Genomic DNA, 23,728 nt, shown 5'->3' on the forward strand with positions numbered 1-23,728 from the left:
TATGTATATATATAATGCTCAAGAGGACGAGAAAAGTCGAAAGCAGGGTGACTGCTCGATAAAACTTGATATGCGGGTTCTTAGTACACAAAAATTACAAAATTAAAAAGTTCTTGAGGGGCGTAATCGGACCACGCTCACAAAACACCATTAACCGAAACCACAACTAAGCACTACATGAATACATAAAACTGTAATTTGTCACAGAGGATCCGTGGTAAATGCGAACGATTACAAAAGCACTCCGAACTAAATATAGCCAAATGCAAATGATATTTCTGCAAGCTCTCAACATAACCAAATAGGCACGTATGAATATGTACTCGTGTGCCATATGCAAACCATTAAAGTTTGACTTCGAAAAGTGCTTGATTTGCTCGTGTATTTGGCTGTTAATATCTGTTGAACTTCCATTTGTATTGTACTTATTTTTTGCACAAATTATTTTTTCTGCAGCTGCTGCAATTGCGAACGCCTTGCAATGTAGCAAGGGGCACCTGTGGACGAACAATTTTTAAAGAGTGTGCGTGGCCCCGCCCTCTAATAAGTTTAATATATATGTATATATACATATATTATAAGAACTGCTACCGACCATGTGAAAATAAATGAAATCGGAAGATAACCTCGCTCACTCTCCATATAACGATACTGTTCAAAACTACTAAAAGCGCAATAAATCAATAACTAATTACGTCAGAGACATTAAATTTTAACTCCAAGATGGTATGAGAGCTTTATGGGAGCCGAAAATTGGACGATGGGAGTGGCATCGCCCACTTTTGGTGAAATCACATACATATCTCTGGATCCGATCCATTTGAGTCTTTCACATTGCAGTATACAAATCAAGAAGTAAATAATGTAACGGGATACAATTTCAGTAGAACCTGAGAAATCGTGGGTATCGTTCCGAAAAAGTCAATTTTGAGAAAAACGCGTTTAAAGTTTAGGAGACAATGCTAGTGAACACGGACGCCACGTCACAAAATCGGCTGTATCTCCGAAAATAAGTAGAATTTTGAAAAAAATCGATTTTTTATCATTTTATTGATTTATTTTTTTAATTTATGACGAAATTTAACTAAAACGTATTAGCAACATCTGAACGGAAATGATAACGGTTATTTTCCTACGCATTTAAAGAGGCGTGAGAAGCAGTATTGATCTCCTAATAACAAATTTATGGAAATATCTCTCTTTTACAAGTAACAGCCATATCTCTAATTATGAATGCAAGTGCGCTAAATCTCTATCCATAGCTCTATATATGTAACTGCTGTGAAATGTTTTTTTAAAGACATTTCAACGTCGATTGATGTCTTATTATACTCCTAATTGTAATTGTGTTTAAACGCTGAGCGCAAAGGAATCTAACTGCTGTCCCTAAATAAAGCAAATTACTGTTGTGCGTTGTGCGGCGCGTTTTTTATCGCTCAGCGTTAATGCCGACGCGGCATCCCTAAATAAAGCGTGAATTTTACGTAAAATTCTCACTTAAATTCAAAAATTATCACAAAAAAAATTAAATGGAAAATAAATTAATGTATTATTAATACTTACATCCATTTGTACAAGCATTTAACACCGCGCTTCAATTTTTTTTTCAGGGAAATTACAAATTTTCTGCAGCCAACTTTACTTCTTTACCCATTTAGACCTGAAACTACTTTTTTTTTATTGAAGTGTTTTTTGTCTATTTTTATTAGTCCTAAGGTATCACAGAACATAAAAAAATTTTTAGAAGAAATAACATTTCTACAGTTTAGGTAGAAAAGGCCATATCGTATGTGATACAGTAGGCTCATATATACTATACATATGTATATGCAATAATACAACAAAAACAATTTCTTATCAAGGGAACTTCAAAATAATTTATTACTTCTGGTGTATCGTATATGAGACGGAAGTTCTAAATGGGTTAACGCGGTGTCAAAATCAAATTTTTTAACCCTCAGCTTTGCCGTCGCGGCAATTAATTATAAATATATAAAAAAAAAGTGCACGCATTTTCTTTAATATTCGTTAAATAATGCAGACTACTGCTCTTGAGCAGTTTCCTTCTATAGTACGTAACATACTCTCGCGTAAAGTACAAATTGATATTCTGTTCTCGTATAGAGGGTGTACAATTATCGATGTGTAAAGAGAATTCTGTAAGCGAAGTATTCATCATATCGGTTATGGGTACCTAGCGAAGGTATGGAATATTTCTTGGAACAGAGATACTAGATTTTTATTGAAATCTTATTTCGACATTTTTGTTGATGTTTGAGTTACCTTAGGCTAAGGCGCCCAGTTTTTGTGCATTTCAAATTGCATACAAGACAGGATTATGGACGACTTGATTAACAAATAACTATTTCAATAGTAAATCACTAATTCAGTGTTCAAAACTTGATTTTCAAAATATTGATTACTTAGCTTTTAACTTTTAAATTTGGTATATCGGGGAAAAATTTAAATTAATTTAAGCAAGCGTTGGATTTTTTTCGGATATAATGGGCACGCAGGCTACCCAGTGGATTAGGCACTTTCAATACATTATTTTATAAACTAATTATGTATAGTATGCGTTTCAACACCATTAATCCATGATTGTAAGGGTAATAGAGAATATTTAAAGAAAATGAGCAATGAGGATTAAGTTTTTTGTTTTAGCCAATTTGTATTCTATCCAGCAGATATATTTATACGATTAAATTCCCATAAAAAATTACCAAGAAAAAACAGTTATAAACATTTTAATAAGAAAAAGTAAATGTATTTTATTCAAAATTTGTATAAGCACATGTAAAAATAAATGGAAGCATTTTTTAACGAAAGTAAAAAAGGAAGACGACTAATTCACGAATCATCTCTTAACCAATTAAATAAAAATTGTATAAATACTAAAATATCTACATATGTATATATTTAATTAACTGTAAGGCACTTTGAGAATTTTCATCAGTGTTAACCATCTTCGAGTTTTTGTAACGTATTGGAATAAATATTTTTCATTTCATTTACACATTATTATTGTGTAAAAAGATAAAAGTAGGTAATAATTTACGTTATACAGGTAGTTACGTTAATATAGTATCCGGGTAAATATATTTTCAATTTTAATACTACAAAATATTAATTTCTCATCTCACATTGACTTCATTTCATTAATAAATTTCATAACTGCACCTAATTTATTACATTATCCATTGTGTTTAAGTTATAAATTAAAAATTTTATATGGAAGTATTTTAGTGGTATATAAAATATTTCTGTAAACAAAATGAAATGATATATTGTATATATAAAATAAATATTATATATAGATAATTTAATAAATGCAAAAGCATATTTTGCCTATTCATCTTTCTCCAACTCTTTCCTACGAACTAAGTCCCCTTTCTAGTATATACCCATTTTCTGGATAAAGAGATATTTAATATAAAATATATAAATTATCGTAAAATATATTTTTTGTTTAATAATTTAGCTTGTATATATATATATGTATAATTTAAAATGTAAAACAACAAAAAAACTAGAAATTTTAATTATATTCAAATTGAGATTTCGTCAAATTATAAAGCTTTGTTAGGAAACTTTTCAACAGCTGAGCTCAATCTGTTAAAAACTGGCAGACGTGCATCTTCACCACTGTTAAGTGATGAAACAGAATTAACTTTGGCCGGAATTTTATTAACATTCCTGATTATAGCGATTGGAGAGCTCGAACTCTTTTGTAGGACCTGTTTGCCTTGAATTGTAACAGGCTTTATGTACAACGAAGTCTGATTTTGTATTGAACCTAACATTATATTAGGTGGTGGTGTATTCACTGGGGAAATTGGTGCGTTTGGGCTTTCGGGTGGAGTGTTTACGTAAGGAAATGTGTTCTGGAAAACCGAATTTACCGGGCTAACTTGATCGCCAAATGTAAAATTAGTCATAGAACTGGTAGGACTTAAGGATAATGACCCTGTGGGTGACTCTCGATCTGAGCCTGTTGACATGCTCAGGGGAGGACTCAAAGGTAGTGAATGATTGAGATTAGCTGCGCTGTTTCCTGGTTTAGGCTGCAATGGATAAGTTGTGATGCAGTTATGAAAACTGGAATGATTTTGCAATTTTGTTTGCTGCTGTTGTTGTTGCTGTTGTTGCTGCTGCATTTGTTGTAAAGCTCTAGCTTCATCCGCGTTATGTACAAAATGACATCTTGGGCCATAAGGACAAAATCCAACGCTGTGGAATGTGCGACAATATTCGGTTTTGTACTTTGGGTGTCTTTGTAAGTTTCGTAGCTCATGATATCCATGAGCAAACTGGCACTTTTCTCCATACTTGCATTCACCGGCTTCTTCGAACGGACGACAAAGTTCGGTTTTATATCTTAAAACAAAGAAAACAATCTATATAATATAAATATTTCAAATTTATAAAATTGGTATAAATAACTATGGTAAATTGCAAAGGACGTTGTCTTCAGTTTTGATGCATGCATAGAGTGTGTTTTTAGACATTTGGTTTTCAATGAGGCACTACTTTTATGGGAGCTGACCTTTCTGACAGCTGTTACTTGATTTATGCTCAGTTTCGTTTGCCATTTCATAATGCCTAGATTTACTCCGGACCTAAGGTGCCACACGTTAGGTGAATGGACCCAAAATGAGATGGCCACCTATCCCAATTTTCTCAAGAAAATTTTGTTTAGCGTTGAAGCTTACCTTTTATTTGTGATAATAAACGGATCAACGAAAGTCATTGATCCATATTTAAAAATAAAAATGAAGTCATCCATAATGATACAGTGAATGAAGAATTCTATAGGGTGATCATTAATGACCTTTCCGTGCCTGAATTGGAAGATGTTGATGTGGGCGAACTTTGGTTCCAACAAGACGGCGATACATGCCATACACCCGACTAAACAGTTAATGTCTACGCAAATAAGGCCGAGACGATTTACGCCTTGAAACAGAATATTCTGCGCGTTATTGTCGACATACGGCCGCAATGCGCGCAAAAACTGATCGAAAATTGAACCTCTCTGTTGGAATTAATTCGAGCAAGTCGCTGCGCGGCATTGCCCTGCCCGAAATCATTTTTAGAACATTATAATGCCCTTATTTTTATAATATATTTATATTTTTTATAATAAAGGCAAAATCTTGGCAATAACATGAAATTAATGCCAGCACACATGCCTTGAAAAACTGTCTTTATAAATTACTAAAAAACAACAAATGTCCACACTGCCTGCTTTCTCCATCTGTTCTCAATTATACCGGCACTTTAAATTATTCAGTATTTCGTTTTTTTTTAACATAGTTCCATTCAAACGTGATATGTGACCTGGTCTACGGAAAGGGGTCTTAGGTGTCAAAAAAAAGGAGAACAATTAATGAGATAACGAGAAACTGACGATTATTTTTAACAGCTTTTCCCAGAAAACTAGTTTTTGCACGTTAGCTGCCTTTTCGTAGACCAGGTCACATATACTGATCATAGTGATCCACCAACTTTTCGATACCAGTTTTGTAGTACGGGTTTTCCTTTGCTTCAAAATAGGCCTCAGTTTCGGCGATCACCTCTTATTCAATTTCTTCCCAGTGAGCATTCATTTTGAAATCTTAGAACAGAAAATAGTCGCTTTGGAGTGGGTTCATCGTGAGCAGTTCATTTGGATAACTGTCGATTGAACTTTGGAACGAAATGTTATGTTTCATTGTCACATATCGACGCAAAGGAGAAATTTCAGTTGCAACTACATTTTTCCCTTCAAAAAGCAATGTTCTTTTTTAATCTTTTTTTCCAAAACAAACAAAAGTTGCTTCACTTAAAATGATATAATTTAATGCTCCGAACAGCTGTCTAATTTGTACACCCTTTTGAAAGTTAGGGCTAACTAAAAATCATATGGATTTAATTCTAGCGCCATCTACTTGTATGTGTCAGGTCGGGGAAGTTTCCATATGTTAACATGAAAATCATTGTTAATGGCTACATACAAACATACTACAGCATATAGTGCCACACAAACTGAAAGACCATAACTAAGTCCTTTGTATTGAAAATTTGTTTATTTGACAAGATATCTTTACAAAATTGGAATTTGGAATACTGTTCGAGATAACAGTACAATCTCCGAACAAATTTTTTAGATTAGGCCACCATAACATATACATAGATGCCATACAAATTGTTAGATCGAAGTCAAGTTTTTGCATGAAAGTTTTTTTTATTTATAAAGGGTATTATAGCTTCGGCGCAAACGAAGTTAACGTTTATTCTTTCTTTTTGAGGAAATTCGTGACTCTCCTGCATCGACGTTATGTTAATTATTCAAAATTTAATTTTTAAGATGACCGTTGCATCAGTAAATGACAAAAAATGGATAATGTGGATATTTGGACAATGCGTAGACTTCATTCCTACAACGATTCATCAAAGCTATAACACTATTTATAATTTAATATTTAATTAATTTGTAGCATAAGTTCTCCGCAGCAAAAATATGGTTTATATTGTATGATTATATCAAATTAATATGCAAAAATAGTGTATTACAATTTAGAAAAAAAAATGTTTATTATATTACCTAGAAGTATTAACTTGCTGTGGTAAGGGTTCAGATTGTGTTCTCTCCAGTTTACGATGTAAGTTCAAGTTTCCGAAGTTTTCTAATATAGTTGTTACATAGGACTCAACATTTGCCTCATGTTGTGCCTGAGGTTGTGGTTGCGAAATGGTTCTGGTCAACGCAGTGTGCGGACGGCATTGATCAGAATCTTTCTTGATGTCCAGCTTTACTTTCTGGTCGACTGCTTTGACAGAATCATCCATTTCGGAAGTAATTATATCACCATTGTTGCTAACTGTACGACTTGAACGAATATGTTGCTGTTGATCATTTGACTGGTTCTGAAAAACATATAACACATTAAAAAACGTGTATAACAACAAATAATCATATGAAGATAATGCATAATATTATCCAAATAATTATAGAAAGCTAACTGCATAATATTATAAAAAAAATTTCCGTTGTTTTTGGTTTTTATACTCTTGCAACACATTGCTACATAGTATAATACTTTTGTTCATCTAATGGCTGTTTGCATCACCTAAAACGAATCGAGGTAGATATAGCGTTATAGGAGACGCGACAAGTTGAAATCCCCATGTCTATCTGTCTGTGCAAGCTGTAACTTTAGCAGTAAATGTAAAGTGTAGTTGAGATGAATGAAATTTGGTACACGTGTTCTATGGTTAAAAAAAATTAAAGACGAGTTCTTAGATGGGCGTTATCGGACCACAGCCCACAAAACGGGATTAAAAGAAAATCTACAATTTCCACAACAGCCGGGTCTTCGTTACCGGAAATGACCCGGATTTAATTCGGTCGGACGATAGGGAGTCGAATTGCCAGAAACCTTGTTTGGTATCGAACGGCTCGGAGAGGTCCTTCCCTATCCTGACGGAGCTTTTGGTATTGCTCAACGTCAGTTTACACAGCCGTATAAGTTTTGCGGGGATACCAAATTCAGACATCGCGGCATAAATGCTGCTCCTTTTCGTGCTGTCAAAAAGCAGCTTTGAAATCGACGAAGATTCTCTTTTCACGGGTCTTTTCCAAGATTGGCGCATGGTAAATATCTGGTACACTAATAAGTTCTGGCACACTAATAAGTTCCAATCAGTGTGTTGACGGTTGGCATTAATCTTTCAGACAATACGCTCGATAGAACTTTGTATGCAATTTTGAGGAGACTTATCCCACGATAGTTAGCGCAGATTGTGGGGTATCTCTTTTTAAGGATTGGGCAGAGCGCACTTAAATTCCAATCGTTGGGCATGTTTCCGTCCCACCATATTCTACAAAGAAGCTGATGCTTGCTCCTTATCAGTTCTTCGCCGCCGTGTTTATATAGCTCGGCCGGCAACCCATCGGCCCCCGCCGCGTTGTTTTTCTTCAGATTTGTAATTGCTATTCGAACTTCTTCATGGACGGGCAATGGAACATTTGCTCCATCGTCATCGATTGCGGAATCGGGTTCGCCATCTTCTGGTGTTATGCTTTCACTGTCATTCAGCAGGCTGGAGAAGTGTTCCATCCATAATTTTAGTATGCTCTGGGCATCGGTTACTAGGTCACCTCTGGTGGTTCTACAAGAGTACGCTCCTGTCTTGAAACCTCTTGTTAGTCGCCACATCTTTTCGTAGAATTTTCGAGCATTATCCCTGTCGGCCAGCTTGTCAAGCCCCTCGTACTCACACATTTCGGCCTCTCTCTTTTTTTGTCTGCAAATACGTCTCGCTTGGCTCTTCAACTTTCGGGTTCTATTCCATTCCGCACGTATTGTGGTCGATTGTAACGTTGCGAGGTAGGAAGTCTGTTTTCTCTCCACTGCAACACCGATCGCACCAGCTTTTGCTTTTTCCGAAAACCAATGGTTTCGTTTATACGTAAGGAGCTTGAAATGCCGTCCCACAGTTCCATTATACCGAGTTGTTGATGAATGCTCTCAGAGAGCAGGAGTACAAGCCGAGTAGAAAATCGTTCGGCTGACTGTTGTGATTGCAGCTTCTCGACGTTGAACCTTCCTCGTGTTTTCGACGTGCGTTTTTTCCTGCACAGAGGCAGATGAGAATCTTGGCTGCAAAAAGATAATGGTCCGAGTCGATACTTTGACCTCGGTGAGTTCGCACATGTAAAACACAGGAGACGTGTCTTCCGTCTTTTACAAACATGATCGAATTGGTTTATGGCTTTTCGATTCGGAGACAGCTTGATAAATTTTCCTATGCTGGAATAGTGTACTACAGATAACCATATTTCGAGCCCCGGCGAAGTCGATCAGCCTCAACCCATTTGGGGATGTTTTATCATGGAGGCTGAATTTACTGACCGTTGTGCCAAAGATACCTTCCTTGCCCACCCTGCCCTTAAAGTCTATAAGCACGATTTTGACATTGTGGCGGGGGCAACTCTCATAAGTGCGCTCCAAACGTTCAGAGAAGACATCCTTGGTCACGTCTTCCTTCTCTTCCGTCGGGGTGTGGGCACAAATCAGCGATATGTTGAAGAACTTTGCTTTGATGCAGATTGAGGCTGGACGTTCGAAGTTTCTCTCCCACCACGAATGCCACCCCGAATTTGCGCTCCTTTATATGGCCACTGTAGTAAATGCCACAAGGAACTACTCATCTCAGTCCTAGTCCATCACATTTCTTGGACTACGTTGTTGTCAGCCTTTACTTTTACGAGGACATCAAACCGGCTGGACAGCGGCACCTTTCCAATTAAGGGATCGGATATTATAGGTGCATGTCATGGCCGTCATAAAAGCTGAAGCAAACATGCCGCTGAGATAGTGGTTGGTATCTGAGTGGCTCAAGGATGCAAATGTGATTTGTATGCAATGACCTAGTCAATCCCCTAATCCCAACTCGATTGAAAACTTATGGAGTGTCTGACCTTAAGAGGAGATTGGCGCAAATGTAGCGGAAAGCAAAGGACCTTTGGGATGATACCCTATTGGAAAACTGCCAAAAATAACTTCAATCCATGTCGAATAGAATTAGAAAACATATGAAAAACCATGGTAGATATGCAGGTTATTAAAAACCCGGGAATATAATAAAGGATAACTTCATTTTTTGTTTTTATTTTGAAATTTTTCAGTTTTATTTTTCGTCATACATATTTAGGTTTAATATAGTAAAGCAAAATATAACTACAACAAAATCGTTTTAATTGCAAATACTTCAAAGCTATTAAGTAAAAATTGCTTACACCCATTATTTTGTCCATGTCAAACAAACACGCACTTTAAATAGTTGAATTTTTTAACTCTAAATGCAAATATACATATGTATCAGTTTGAGTTTTCTGTTTCCTATTTGATTTTTATTTACTTCTTGTGTGTCAGTATCTCCCGGTTTTATCAACAAATTTCCAATTCCTTATTTTGGAACGATTGCGTTTTCCGTTACTGGAGATAAGTGTGTTTCAAGGATATCAAGTCGGGAGATTGATTTTTTAACAAAACTCACTATTTAACTGATCCATATTTTGGAACGAGTGTGTTGAACATTATCCCAATCCGTTACTTTAGCCCCCAAAGTGTTTTCCAAGATTCTTTAATTCGGGAGATTGATATAGCCATTTAAAAGAACGATATATTTTCCTGAAACCAATCTTTTATCAGCAGCCCCAGACCATTATGTTGCCGCCACTGTGTTTAACGGTTTTTTTTTGTATACTATGAATGCAATTCTTTACCTTTCGGATGACGAACATTCCGTCAGGTATCAGTTTCAAACAAATTAATTTATTTTTCGTCACTCCACAAGATATTGCGCCCACTTTTTCTGACCACTTGGGGCGGACCAAATTGCATGATTTTTCGCGAATTGTAATATTATCTGTAATTTTTGTTTGCAATAATGGTATTATTCTTGCTATCCTGTCAGGTAAATTAGCTCGATGTAGCCTTCGTCGGGCTATTCGGAAAGATATAATAGTCCTGACAGACGACAGCGCTAATTTGCATTAGCGGGCTTAATTTACATTTACTTGCGCATTTGACCTATGTTAATGCAAATTTGTAATGAACAAGAATTTCGTGCATTTAGCTGAATTTACCAAATTTGAGTAGGCAACACTGCTCAAAAATTGTCGATTTTTGCTATTTTTTGACAGATGTCGCTTGAAGTCTGCCGCCTCCTTTGCGTTTACAGCATCAATGGTAAGCAGTTTTATATTTTGTAATTAAATTATGTGCAAGTATATTAACAAAAACAAATTTTCATATTTTTAGATGGCAGAAAATAAACAACGCACAGTTTGCTATCCATTTTTCCAATATTCTTAACTATTTCGCACACTTTTTTCGCGTTACAATCAATTATTGCTTTTAATTTAACTCTATTCAGGGGTGTTGTGGAATCCAAGACAGAATTGCTTAGATGTCAGAATTGCAAACCAATTATGATTTTCAATGGTGTCACAGAAGCTGATTGGATTTTCGTCTTTTCGAACATACGCAAAACCAATATTCGAATTAGCTGTGTACTAATGTGACAAAACTTGCAAATGAATACATTTGGAAGCAATACTTTAAAGTTTTTAATGAGTTCCGAATTAAAGAAAGATTTTAAGAGATAACATTTATCGAATGAATAGAGACGCTTTTGGATGTTAAATTACGTTTTGTAAATCTAATATCTTTAAATATCCGGATTTTTTTTCCAAAAACTCAATAATTAAAACATTTTATGTTTTATACTTATGTTTTCCCCTATAGAAAAAAAGATAAATTAATTTGAAATAATAAAATAACTTGATTTCTTAACTTATAATACAAATCTATAAGCGACTATCTTCTTGCTTTGTTTCAGATAGCAAAACCGATAAAATTGGTTTCCGTGACACCCGAAACCGATACAAATTCTGCTTCGAATATCAAACCAATTATATCAGAATTCATGACACCTACTACTTTTTTTGATCGGTTTCAATTCTCATTCCGACAACTATCCGATTCCACAACACCCCTGATTATCTTTGAACGTAGTTAATAATAAACGTATTTTTTCGTTAAATTTATATTGATTTTCCAAAAATACCAACATTTTTATTAACAATTTCTCTTATTAATTTTTATTTCACTTTTTTTTTATATAAATAAACAAATTTCACAATCAGCTGTCTAAATGCACAAGTCTGCCGTCTGTCACCATAAAATTTCAATGCGCATTAGCGTTGATTAATGCGTTTTAATTTTGTCCGTCTGTCAGGGCTATTAAGCTACCAATATCGGCTGATATTATCCTTGAAGATATAAATGGGTCCTTTTTACCAAGAGTGGCGATATGGTTGTCCGTTGTTGTTGATGTCTCTTTTGGTCCACCGCGAGTTTAAACATTCTTTGTAATCTTTAGGACATTCTGCACGAAATACAATGAGCGGCCTAATGTGTTAGCGATATTCCCAAAACTTTAGCCCTCTTCTCTGAGGTTCAAGACGATTTCCTTTTCCTCCGCACTGCAATGCTTTTTTCTACCCATCTATACAAGTTGTTAGTTTTTAATGCATTTTAAACATGGAGCTATACAACCGAAAGAGCAAACTAATACAATAAATCGTCCGATTTGCTGAAAGGAGATCCAAGAAATATGAGGATATTTTGCTCAAACGATAGCTAATGCCCTAGATAATAGAAATAACAATTAAGGAAGGCTAAGTTCGGGTGCAACCGAATATGCTTCCTGGGTTTCATAAACTACCTCACACACAATCACCAATCATATGGAGTAAAGTCTGTTAGATGTACGAAAATCCTAATATTAATTATATCAAGTTTTCGCCCTATTTTATGCATTTTGGGCGCAAGGTTACACTGTTATCAAATAACTACGCTCTCTCATTTTAATAGAGATAACTCATGCGTCAGCTGATATATGGGGTAGAAAATCATCTGAAGTACGAAAATCGTTGTGCTAGGTATATGGGAGCTAAGGGAAGTATTGACACGATTCAACCCATTTTCGACACACAGACATACCAATGTCAGGAAAAGATTATCCATGAATTTCAATTATATATCTCACACATTGACCAATATTTGTCAACTATAGCTACTGGAGCCTAAATATTCGGTACCTAGGAGCTTGAAAAGTTTTTGTTGGATTTGGATTGGTTATGATCATAAGATGGCATTCGCTAAAGGCATTATGTGAAAGTGGTCCGATTACGCCCATCTCCGAACGCCATATATTTTTGACAAAGAACAAGTGTACCATGTTTCATCAAGATATCTTAATTTTTACTCAAGTTACAGCTTGGATAGATGGACGGATAGACAGTCACCCGGATTTCAACTTCTCTCGTCGTCTGATCATTTATATATGTATATATAACCCTATATCTATCTCGCTTAGTTTTAGGTAATACGTACAACCTTTAGGTGACCAATCAATGTGTTGCAAAAGTATAAAACTTTATAGTATTTACATACATACATATATGGGTATAGCAACAAGATAATGACACTAAACATTTCATCAAGTGATTGTATAGTCGACGGAATTGAGGTTAAGCATCAGTTTGTGCAGTTTCCTAGCCTCAACTCTATATAAAATCTCAGGACCGATATGAAAGAATTGTTTCGAACGAAAATCAACCAATTTGAGAAATTTGTAGCAGGTAGTGAAAAACGTTTGAGCAGAATTACCATATGCACTTTGCCAGGATCTGATACATCTGTTATATCTAGGAAGCGTGACCTTCTGTTAAAAAAACGAAGCTATTCAATGAAATATGATGTATTTTATTATTCTGCTAAAGTTGAATCCATTTTAATGTAATTATTTTAAATTTTACGTACTACATAGAATACTCCTATTTCTATATACATTTGAATATGTTGTGCAAAATTTTTGAGACAAAACACATTTTCTTATGTAAAATTAGAAGATTCGTTTCGTTCATGTGGTATAATTTAAACAAAGGTTTGGCTCCTATTTTATTTTAATGAATCTAAAAAATATTTAAATCTGTTAAAATTATCTTTGGTTTGCAAGCATAGTTAACAACGTGTATACATTACAGTTGTGAAATACATACTTTCATAAATTACATATGTATGCATATTGTCTAATCCATTAATAACAAATTATATTTTTCATTTTACTTTATATCTGCAAAAATTGGTACTAAGCTCTTAAGTTAAGATTATAAACTTAAATAGTACACAATCTTTCAACATTTATGACCATATACATACTTATGTATGTACATATGTACGTTCATATACCCAGACTTTTTTTGGAAACGTTAAACCAACCGTCAAAAATACAATAAATGGAAATAAAAAAGCCAAACAAAACTCTTGCTTCGATGCTGTAACACATTATGCAACTTACCAATTATGTATAGAGCTCAAGTTCAAACCACTACTATGAAGACACCAAACAACACACCACTCACTCCACAAAAAGTTAAATCACAAGAAACCCAAAGCAAATGCCTCTTCCAATAACCTGCTGAGCAACCATGCAAAACTTAAGCGAAGTCAAGTAAATGAGGCAAACTCATCTACGGTAACTCGGCAAGACAGAGCAAATAATAACGCAAGCCATCAACTTAGTTTTTTTTTTTTTATTATTGCAATAGCCAACCTACTCAGCTAAACCCAACCGGCTGAAATACCTTCACTTCAGCTGAAGCTGTGATCGGCAATCTTTAACTGCATTTTCTGTACGTATTTTTAATCATATTCATGCGAGGCAATACATACACAACATGCAACAAATTGAAACGCAAAAATAAAAATAAAAAATTGGCTAAAATTGTAGTTTTCGGTGCTAGTCTTATAGCGCTAAGTCTAACACCTCTTAGGTAAGCTTGGTCTATAGGTATATTATTAACGTCAAAATATTTTACCTAATTTCATATTTCACAATTAACCATCTCTTCTGGTATTTAAAACAGGCAATGGCCGATTTGATTTGTTAACGTTAAAATTAAAAAAGAAACACACAATGAAAGCAGGTATCTATATAGATATACATATGTACATATATAAGAATATATGCACATTTTCATTTGAGGTATACATACATACATATTTACGTTTTTAAAATTTTGTCTGTAAATATTACAAAACAGAGGTAAGTTGTTGTCTCTTAACCTAAAAATTTCCTAGTTTGCATTGATTAATTTTCCTTTTCATTGAAAATTGAGATTAGGGAAGTCCATCCAAATACTCTCACTCAGAAAAAAACCCAGATAACAAATTAAACAACTCTGCCATTCGACTGATTCCCGCATCTTGCGTCATATCGCATTACTACACTACTTTGTATTGTTTTGAACGTTATAAACTGGTTTACCACAATCGCATCTACCCTATAGTTTCGCTCTTCGCATCTACATTTTCTCACATATTGCACTTTCAAACACATTTACACAATACAAATACATACATATATAAACAGGCATAAATATATTTACATATGTATGTAAATTCAAAGTGATCTTTTCCTTGTAGCGTGTTCAAAAACCTGTACGCAACCCAAAGTAATCACTAACTCTCAAGTTGTAGACTCTCAAGAAAAATATCAACTTTGTCTCTTTTCAACCAACAAACAACTTGCAAGTTAAATTTATTTTTAAGCAACGTGTGTTAGCACTTATCTCCACATGTATGAACAAACACATTATATACCTAAATGTATAAGTATATATGTAGATATATAAATTATATATACATATGTATATGTATGTATGTATATGTTACAAAGTTAAAAAGTACAAGTATTTAATTTATACAGTAATTTTATATTAAACACAAAATTATTTACCTAGATTTATATATATACACATATACATATGTACATAAAAATATGCTTGTGCTCGTATGTACACAAATATATCGTATATAAGTACGGAGTTACATATACATAATCGTATAGGTTTATTTATATGTAATTGTATGTGATGTTGTATCGCGCTCGTATGGGCGCTCATGGACAACAAATACCGGACATGTGAGTGAGTCAAAGCCGAACACAGAGTGCTGGCAAAGACTTGCTTGACTCTTGTTTTCAAGTAGAAATACTTGTATATACATATGTATATACATTGATATGTATATATGCACGTCTTTATATGTGTGTATGAATATATGTATGAATGTATATATGTCGGTACATGTGTTGAGCAAACACACAATCTAAACACACATCATATAGATACGTACATTTGACGCTCACAAAACGACTATTGTGATCTTAGTTCCTGTTCAGAAAATGCAAACAAAAGTGAGTATGTTAAGAATAATATATTATTATTATCTTACAGGTTTTGGTGCTAAGCTATATTTTCAGACAAATAACTTTAAGTGCATATATACATACATATGTATGTCTGTACAGATGAACGATTTAATTAGCTATTACAAGCCACAAATTAGCAAAAAAAAAAAAAACTCTCAATATAGAAAGAAATTAAATTAAAAAAATTAAATTAGGGTGAATTATTTAATTTTCAATTACGGTAGCAACGTAAGCACAACTATACCCTGCGATATCCCACTATCTCTACACAAAATTGAAAGAAATATTTGGTTTCCCTCCTGTCCATATCTAGTAAAACCGATAAAGATAAGAATAGTGATAAACGATAGGTTCAACGAGTTCATTAAATACCTATTTTACCACCGAAATAGCGGTAAAATAATTCAAATATAAAGTCCGAAGGAGTTAAATGTAGCATATGTATAATATAAGTATGTACTATATGCTGCTGTTCATGCAAATGTGGAAATTTTACTCCAATTCTTTTTATTTAACAAACATATGTATGTATCAATTACACGCGTATGCGATATTATTTTATGAGAAACCCCGTGACTACCACTCAGTTATTTAGTTAGTGTGCGAATGAATTGAATCAATGTTATCCAACCGAAAATGTAACTGAAAGATCCGACCCTCCATTTTCGGCTTAGATCAAAAACACTATTTTGTGTATAATACTTGGATTGACTTAACAATTTTACTAGTGGAGGAAGGCTCAAAATACATCTAATTCAATTTTTTCACGGTAGATTGGTTCCAGAATAAAAATCCGTGTGAAAAAGACATTGATCTTTCTCCTAAATTTATGCTATTTACCAATGCTCGGATTCTTTTAAATTTGTAATATGTCATTTATAATTTATTTTTAAATCGTTTAAAAACGTAGCCCTAACATTAACAGGGAGTGGGGGTGGCACTACCAACATTAAATCCATAAGATTTTTAGTCATACCTTATCTTTAAAAGTTACTTTTATAAATTTGACAGCTTCGTACTAATCTTTTTTGAGATGTATCATTTTGAATGGAGCAACATGTTAGTTTAAAAAAAACATGGCTTTTTGGGAAAGCAACCGATGGGAAGTGGATTGCTAAGTTTAAACGAGGCGAAATGAACACCGAGGATGCAGAAGCAAGGCCTCAAGTGTCTTCACGACTGGGGAGAGGAGAGTTATCGGAAGATAGGACTCCCCTTTGTTGGCGGGTTTCCCAGGTTTCAATAGTGGGAGCACTCTTCCGACTTTCCACACATCGGGTATTTGAAGAGTGGTCAGCAACAGGTTGAGGACCTTGGTGAGGTAGCTTACTCCCGTCGAGCCTAGATGTTTTAGCATAAGCATGTTGATTCCATCATGGTGCGCAGCCTTTTGGCCTACTGAAGGGTGCAGTCATCATGTCTCTTCGGATTAGACAAAGCCTTGACAGTAGACCAAAGCTCACACGGGTGGAGGCTGCAGGACTTCAAGTGCTCTATCCATTTCGTCCGTTAGCTAAAACAGCTGCTTCGGGTGGGAAATTAGGACCGAGTTCCGCAATTCTTCCAACCGGAATGAAGCAAGCGGCAGCTGCTGCGATCACCTTGCAGAATCGATGTTCGCCAACGGTTACGTGCCGTAGGAATGGGTAGAGCGGTGAAGGTTTTCTCAGTAAATTCTGTGAAGCCGACCCAGTTAGCTTTGTTAAAGTTAACAAAGATACGGTCGTCCACAGAAACAAAATCGGGAGGTTTCTCGATCGAGATAATTATGGTCAGGTGGTTTGATGCGAGAGTTCGCATAGGTCGCCAGGTTATGGTATTTATCAGACCACCGCTAGCAATGGTAATATCGGGGGAGCTATTACAGATGCCCCTATTTCTGGTGGGGGCTTCATCATTCATTGGGCAGAATGTCGAATCGTCAATCTATTCCGCCAGCTCCATCTCCCTACGATCGTTTGACAGACAGGAATGCCAAAGATCGTCGTGCGCGTTAAGTCGCCTAGTACCAAACGATTTTCACTACAAAGTAGCGCTCCTATATTCGGGTGATATCCAGTAGGGCAATATGTAACGGTGGAGCGGTGGAGTTGTTTATGCTTTTTACAGCATTAATGATATTGTAGTTTTTCCAAACTTCTTAGATCGCCGAAAGAACAGCCCTTGGTCGGATGAAATCCGAGTCAATTCCGGTGCGTAGAACCGGCTGTCGTGGGAATTGTGTCCAAACTTCTCGTATTTATTGCTTCTTTTTCCCGTCCACTTTTTCAAATACATATCTGCTTTAATGTGATTGTTGTTGCTTTAGCGGCTACGTAGTCCCCGTGGGGATATAAAGCCTTGTTCCAGTGATCGTATTAATGAATGTATATGTATTCGGATGCAGTTTCGGGGAATCCCCGGAATGAGATTTATTTATAATTTTTTTTTTATTTGTAAAATATCGTTCAGCCAAGGTTCATAAAGATTCTACAATTTGTACTCAAGTTAGCATTTACATGAACTGACGGAAGACAAATAAATGGAAACCAATTCGCCTATTCATGCTGATCAAAAAAGAACAGCCAGATGAATGAAACTATTCTAAATTTAATATGTTGTGAAAGTAAAATATATACCATATACACATATACATACATATATACAATACTTATGAAATCTTAGGCCCCTAGAAGAGGTTTTCAACGATGGTTAATTATTTTTCAAAGCCAAACTGCATTTTGAATTACCTTGTGAAGCTATAAACATATTTTTGAACTGTGTGAATTTTAAGTTAGGATTGTAATTTTATTTCGATATAAAATTTGTGGTATTTAACCAGGCTTAGGATAATCATGTCAATAACGATCATTAAGCGTTAAAGTGGTTATAACAAGGAAATATCATAAATATATAATAATTAATTTAAATAATTTAATATATAATATTTAACTTTGTAATACACCAATTTTAGATGGAAATTTATAATATTTTTGTAAATAAGATTTTTACTTTCATTTTTTGAAGCTGTGTAAATTCTGAAACCATTTCTATATATAATATTCATATGCATACTAATAGTTTACTTGAAAAATATATTCCAAATCCATTTTCCAGTTGAATTTCGTGGAAAACATAGCAATTTTTGCCCATACAAAGGTTTTGCTTGAATTAATTTCAAGTTTGTGAGCCCAATTAAGAGGCAAATTTTATGTTATACATATACATACACGTATTCAATAATATGTGCATGACATGATTGTCTACGTTGTATCTAAAAGTTCAATCCCTTAAATTTGTTGGTACTTTTGATTATACTCGCACACTGTCTCTGATTTCAAATACCGGTTTTGTATTGACGATGACTTCGGAAAAGTAACAAAAGAAACAAGCAAAATATTACGATTTATATACCCACCATTAGGTAACCATGAGGTATTTAAACTATGGCATAGCAAAAGAGTGGCACAATTTACATAACATACAGTGATTGAGGTCTAGGTCGACCATTACTATGTAGTGAAAATTTTAGTATTCAGAGGAGTTCATAAGCCCTTATCTGTGTTTCAAATTTGGTACGGTGTATTTAAATGCGATAGTTTAATTTTTTATACAAACATACTCATATATGAACATATGTAAATAAATGTGAGTATTGTCCACTCAAAAACTACTTACATTTTGATAGCTTTAGTTTTTGGCTAACCAACAATATTTGAAATTAGCTGAATAAGTGTAAAACGCCAAACAAGTTACCTGAAGTACCTGGTAAGGAGCCATATTAATTTCAATTATCCTAAATATATGGCAGTCCCCATATATCCTTTTATATTTTATGTTATCTATACAGAGTCCTAAGCTTGCATAAATCAATCGTAAGTAATTTAAATATTTTCCACTCGAAATTAGATAGTTAATATCAATGCAATGAAATTTTTTGTCGCTTTATTTTTGGTTGCAGAGATGATGGATTACTTGTATGGTATGTTACTTAAATCTTTAAAATAATGGAAGCAATAATTTTATTTTGTCAGTTTTTGTTCATCATTATCTTATTGTCACTTGCTTAACACAATATTAAAACACAATATTAACCATTACCTCTATTTTAATCAAAGTTTGGTAGTTATAAATTACTACCACATAAGTAACAAGAGAAAATTAAATGGTTAAAAACGGAATTGCGGACGGAAAACGGAAATTGTTGCTAAGCCCTCAGCAATATGTAATTCTAAGTTCATCTACAAGACATCTTGTAGAAATATTGAACATGCTAATTTTAAATTTTAAGTCAATTTGTTCCATTAAAAAAAATTATTATTTTTGTCTACAGAATCACAAGAGTTAGTTTTTCCATTAACTCAACCTTTCTTAGGCACGAAGGCATACAAATTAACATAAATATAATTCGAGTTTGCAATATTTATAGAATCGATTCAATTACATATAAAAAAACTTTCTTTTTCTCCATTATATTAAAATGTATATATGAATGAATTTATTGTATAACCAGCTTGTGTGTACCCTTCAACTATATTATGTCTTCAAATTATTTGGAGAATGCTTTCGGAGTGAATATAGAAAATTATATATTAAAATATCAATCAATGTAGAAAATACATATGCCAATGTTTCAAAAATCCAACTGAATTGACTGGATTGTTAATTAATTTTAGCCTTTATTCATATAAACACACTAGGTCGAACTAATAAGAGAACGTTTAACAAAAAATATTTGTAAGCCCAAAAGTTTTGTAAAATCTACTACTTAAATAAATATGCGATCGTTTGGTATCAAATGTCAATAGTAGTTATTACACATGAAAGCAGCATATACCTTTCCCCCATTTTCTTTCAGCAGTGCTTAGGAGTACGAATCCGATCTTTATTCATTCAAGTATATAAAAACAAATTTATACATGCGCATATGTGCGTTTCTTGTATGAAACGGATGACGATCATGCCCTCAGTTGTCAGTGCGTTAGCCGTATACCATCATGTACGATGTTCGACTTTCGAAGCAATTTGCTATTGATACATTAGTTTGCTTATGACATGACTATACTAATGCTTATGTCTTATGCTTTGAACACAAAGACGACTGCACCACACAATCCGCACGACAACGAATGTTTTGTCTGCAATCTGCAAATGTCCTCTTGAAGCCAGCTTCTTGAACATTTTGAAGACCGCAATGAAATTTCAAACGACAGTACACAACCGTACTAAAACCGTTGACATGAATTATATTTAAATATTTTTCAATGCCTTTAAGTAATTGTTTAGGTGTAAACTGCAGTCACAACATTTAATCAAAATAAATTTGATTTTACTTCAAGTTATTAAATGAATAACTTTATTTTCAAACAGACATTATTTATTAAAATTGTATAAACGTAACGTTTACTAAGTATATCTATATATAAAAAAGTATATCTATATATAAAATGGAAATGTACTAAATGCGTCACTATCTTATATTGTAATGTCATAAAGAAACATATGTACAAGTAAACAATCATATAGTACTAATGTATTATAAATCAAGTCATAGTTAGTGAGTGTGTAAACTAGGAGTATACGAGTATACATGTGTAACGATCAGTAAACCTTCAGTGTATACTTATATACAGATAGATCCAAGAATAATAATTTGTACATATACCATTGAAGTGCTCATATGTATATTTAGGTTTTCCTTATCTCAATTTAAAAAATTTAACGCGCATACTTGCATATGTGTGTATGTATTTAGGTACTTGACAAACTCTTTAAGATTAAATTAAAAAAATTCTTACGACCAATGAAATATGTATATGTAAAGGACGAAATGAATTTAGGAACTAAGGTAGCTAGGTTTGTGTAAATTAGTGAAAAATCAGTTTTTGTTTTAAGATATGATCGTTCGCTCAACTACATTCATACCATGTGAAGGCATCAGAGTGAAACAGCAAATAAATACTCTATTGGGAATATACTTATTGTGTCTGATTTTTTTTCTTAGCTACTCAAACGTCCCGGCTGCCGCACACGGTTTTATATGCTTGTCTAATCTGCTCAATGGTTTTGCTGGTGTCCATCATAAATAAATATAAGTACGTTCCACTATTATCAATGCTATACTTCTCATGAACTAGCGTGTATATTATTTTACTGTGGTTTTACTCGCTAATATAGTATATTATTGATACGCGATACACAACGATATGGTTTTAGATAGATATTCATAACAGATGTTTCCTCTGAGTAAAAGAATAGTTAAAGATTTAAGACAGTACTAAACTTTAAAGAAATCTAAATATTATAATTACATAAATAGCTAAAAACCATTTCGCCGCATGGATTGAACATCTATACTTTTAATATACTATTCACGAGATTTATCAGTAATGCATTATTGTTGAAATAACAAATTCCTTTTCATTAATCGATGGCTAACGTTAGAACTTTAACGTAAAAAAAAATGTAAGCGTGCCATTTATATGCAAATGTAAAAGTATGTTGTAATTGTATAATTTTTTTAATATACATATTTGAAATACTCTCAATATAAACAAACTCCGAAAAATATTTTTCATTTGGTTTTCCATTGTTTCTAATTAGTACGTGTAACATACAAATGTAGATATATGTATATATTTTAATTTTTTTTTTTTCAATATATATCACTTTAAATATAAGTTATAAAAATACTGGTTAACATTTATAGTACTTACCGCTTTAAAAATATCACCGCACTCAAAGTAAATTAATGAAGAATTGTTTGTACTCTTCTGCTGTATAATAGCTGCAGACATTATCGAAAACAAATATTGTTATTCCAAGTATAAAATATATAATTTATGGGGAGAAGCACGCTTTTCCCGTTGTACACAGCGATACGAAATGAATACTCTAGAATTCTTCCAGGCAAAGGCACAAGTTAAAATAGAGATGTGTGTGTCTTTGATAACGTATTATGAACCACTTTTTCGATTGCAATATTTAATTATTTTTAATTTGGTTTTCAATTGATCGTATAACAAAGCACAAGAAAATAAACCACAATGAAAGTCGCAATGACAGCACAAAAATACACTTGATATAGCACATGGGCAAATATGTGTGATGATCGCTGTTTCGTTTATAGTTATTCCAATTTATATGTATTATGTTTTATTTTGATTCTTCTTATTTGAGAAGTTCCTTCGGCTCTCGTATTCGTTTCTTATTGTGCTGTGGTTGACGACGTCTTTTTGCTTCTATTTATTTCATATCGAATATTATCAGCCTGTTGCTGCGTCGATTCTTGTTTTTCTGGCGTAATCGTTTGTGTTAGTAGCGTTAATGGCGGCGCGAATTCATACTACCAATTGCTTGCAGGGCAGTTATGTTGTGCGGTTTTTTGCGTAGGACAAAGTACTATGATTTGTGTACAGTTCTTTGAGTTAGTTTTTCCTTTTACTATTTTATCAAATTCTACATACGGTTATATTCTTATTCGCTCACAGTATATTGGAATCTAGAATATGAATTTTAAACAAATCGTTGGAAGCATTAATAAAAACGATTCTAACTCTAATATCCTTGCCACATTCTTTATAATCCTCAATGTTTTAAAAGCTTCAAAATATTTTTTCCAATTCGTTTATATATATATTGAATAGGAAAAAATATTTGAACAGTACACAATAAACGGCAATCTGAATTAATTCATCGAATAATTTTAGTTCCAATTATCTACACAAAGCACTATAACTAAAACAATTAGGTAAATTCAAATTTATACCAAAACACAAAACACAAACCACACTCGTCAAACTCGATTAGAAGACTGATTGAAACCTTGCTTTAAATAAGCACTACAGAAGTATAAATGTTATCGACTTTCGATACACTATTTATAAAACGTATCAAAGAAACTACCACGCTGCAATTA

General features: G+C 33.7%; 1 protein-coding gene across 2 annotated transcripts; it reads right to left on the reverse strand.

Annotated features, from left to right (window-relative positions):
* Positions 1–2,745: 2,745 nt before the first annotated feature.
* LOC126760084 (protein TIS11) lies at positions 2,746–23,635 on the reverse strand. Of its 2 annotated transcripts, none has more exons than XM_050475467.1 (4): positions 23,579–23,635; positions 22,527–23,311; positions 6,587–6,909; positions 2,746–4,377 (listed from the first exon to the last, which is right to left on the reverse strand). In XM_050475467.1, the coding sequence occupies exons 2-4, from the start codon at positions 22,605–22,607 to the stop codon at positions 3,570–3,572; spliced, it is 1,212 nt and encodes a 403-aa protein (XP_050331424.1). In that variant the 5' UTR covers positions 22,608–23,311; positions 23,579–23,635; the 3' UTR covers positions 2,746–3,569. The 2 variants fall into 2 exon arrangements, with proteins under 2 accessions (XP_050331424.1, XP_050331425.1); XM_050475468.1 differs by lacking the exon at positions 23,579–23,635 and adding an exon at positions 23,478–23,566.
* Positions 23,636–23,728: the final 93 nt, after the last annotated feature.

The sequence above is a fragment of the Bactrocera neohumeralis genome, chromosome 5 (genome assembly GCF_024586455.1).
Source record: "Bactrocera neohumeralis isolate Rockhampton chromosome 5, APGP_CSIRO_Bneo_wtdbg2-racon-allhic-juicebox.fasta_v2, whole genome shotgun sequence".
Taxonomy (NCBI): Eukaryota; Metazoa; Arthropoda; class Insecta; order Diptera; family Tephritidae; genus Bactrocera; species Bactrocera neohumeralis.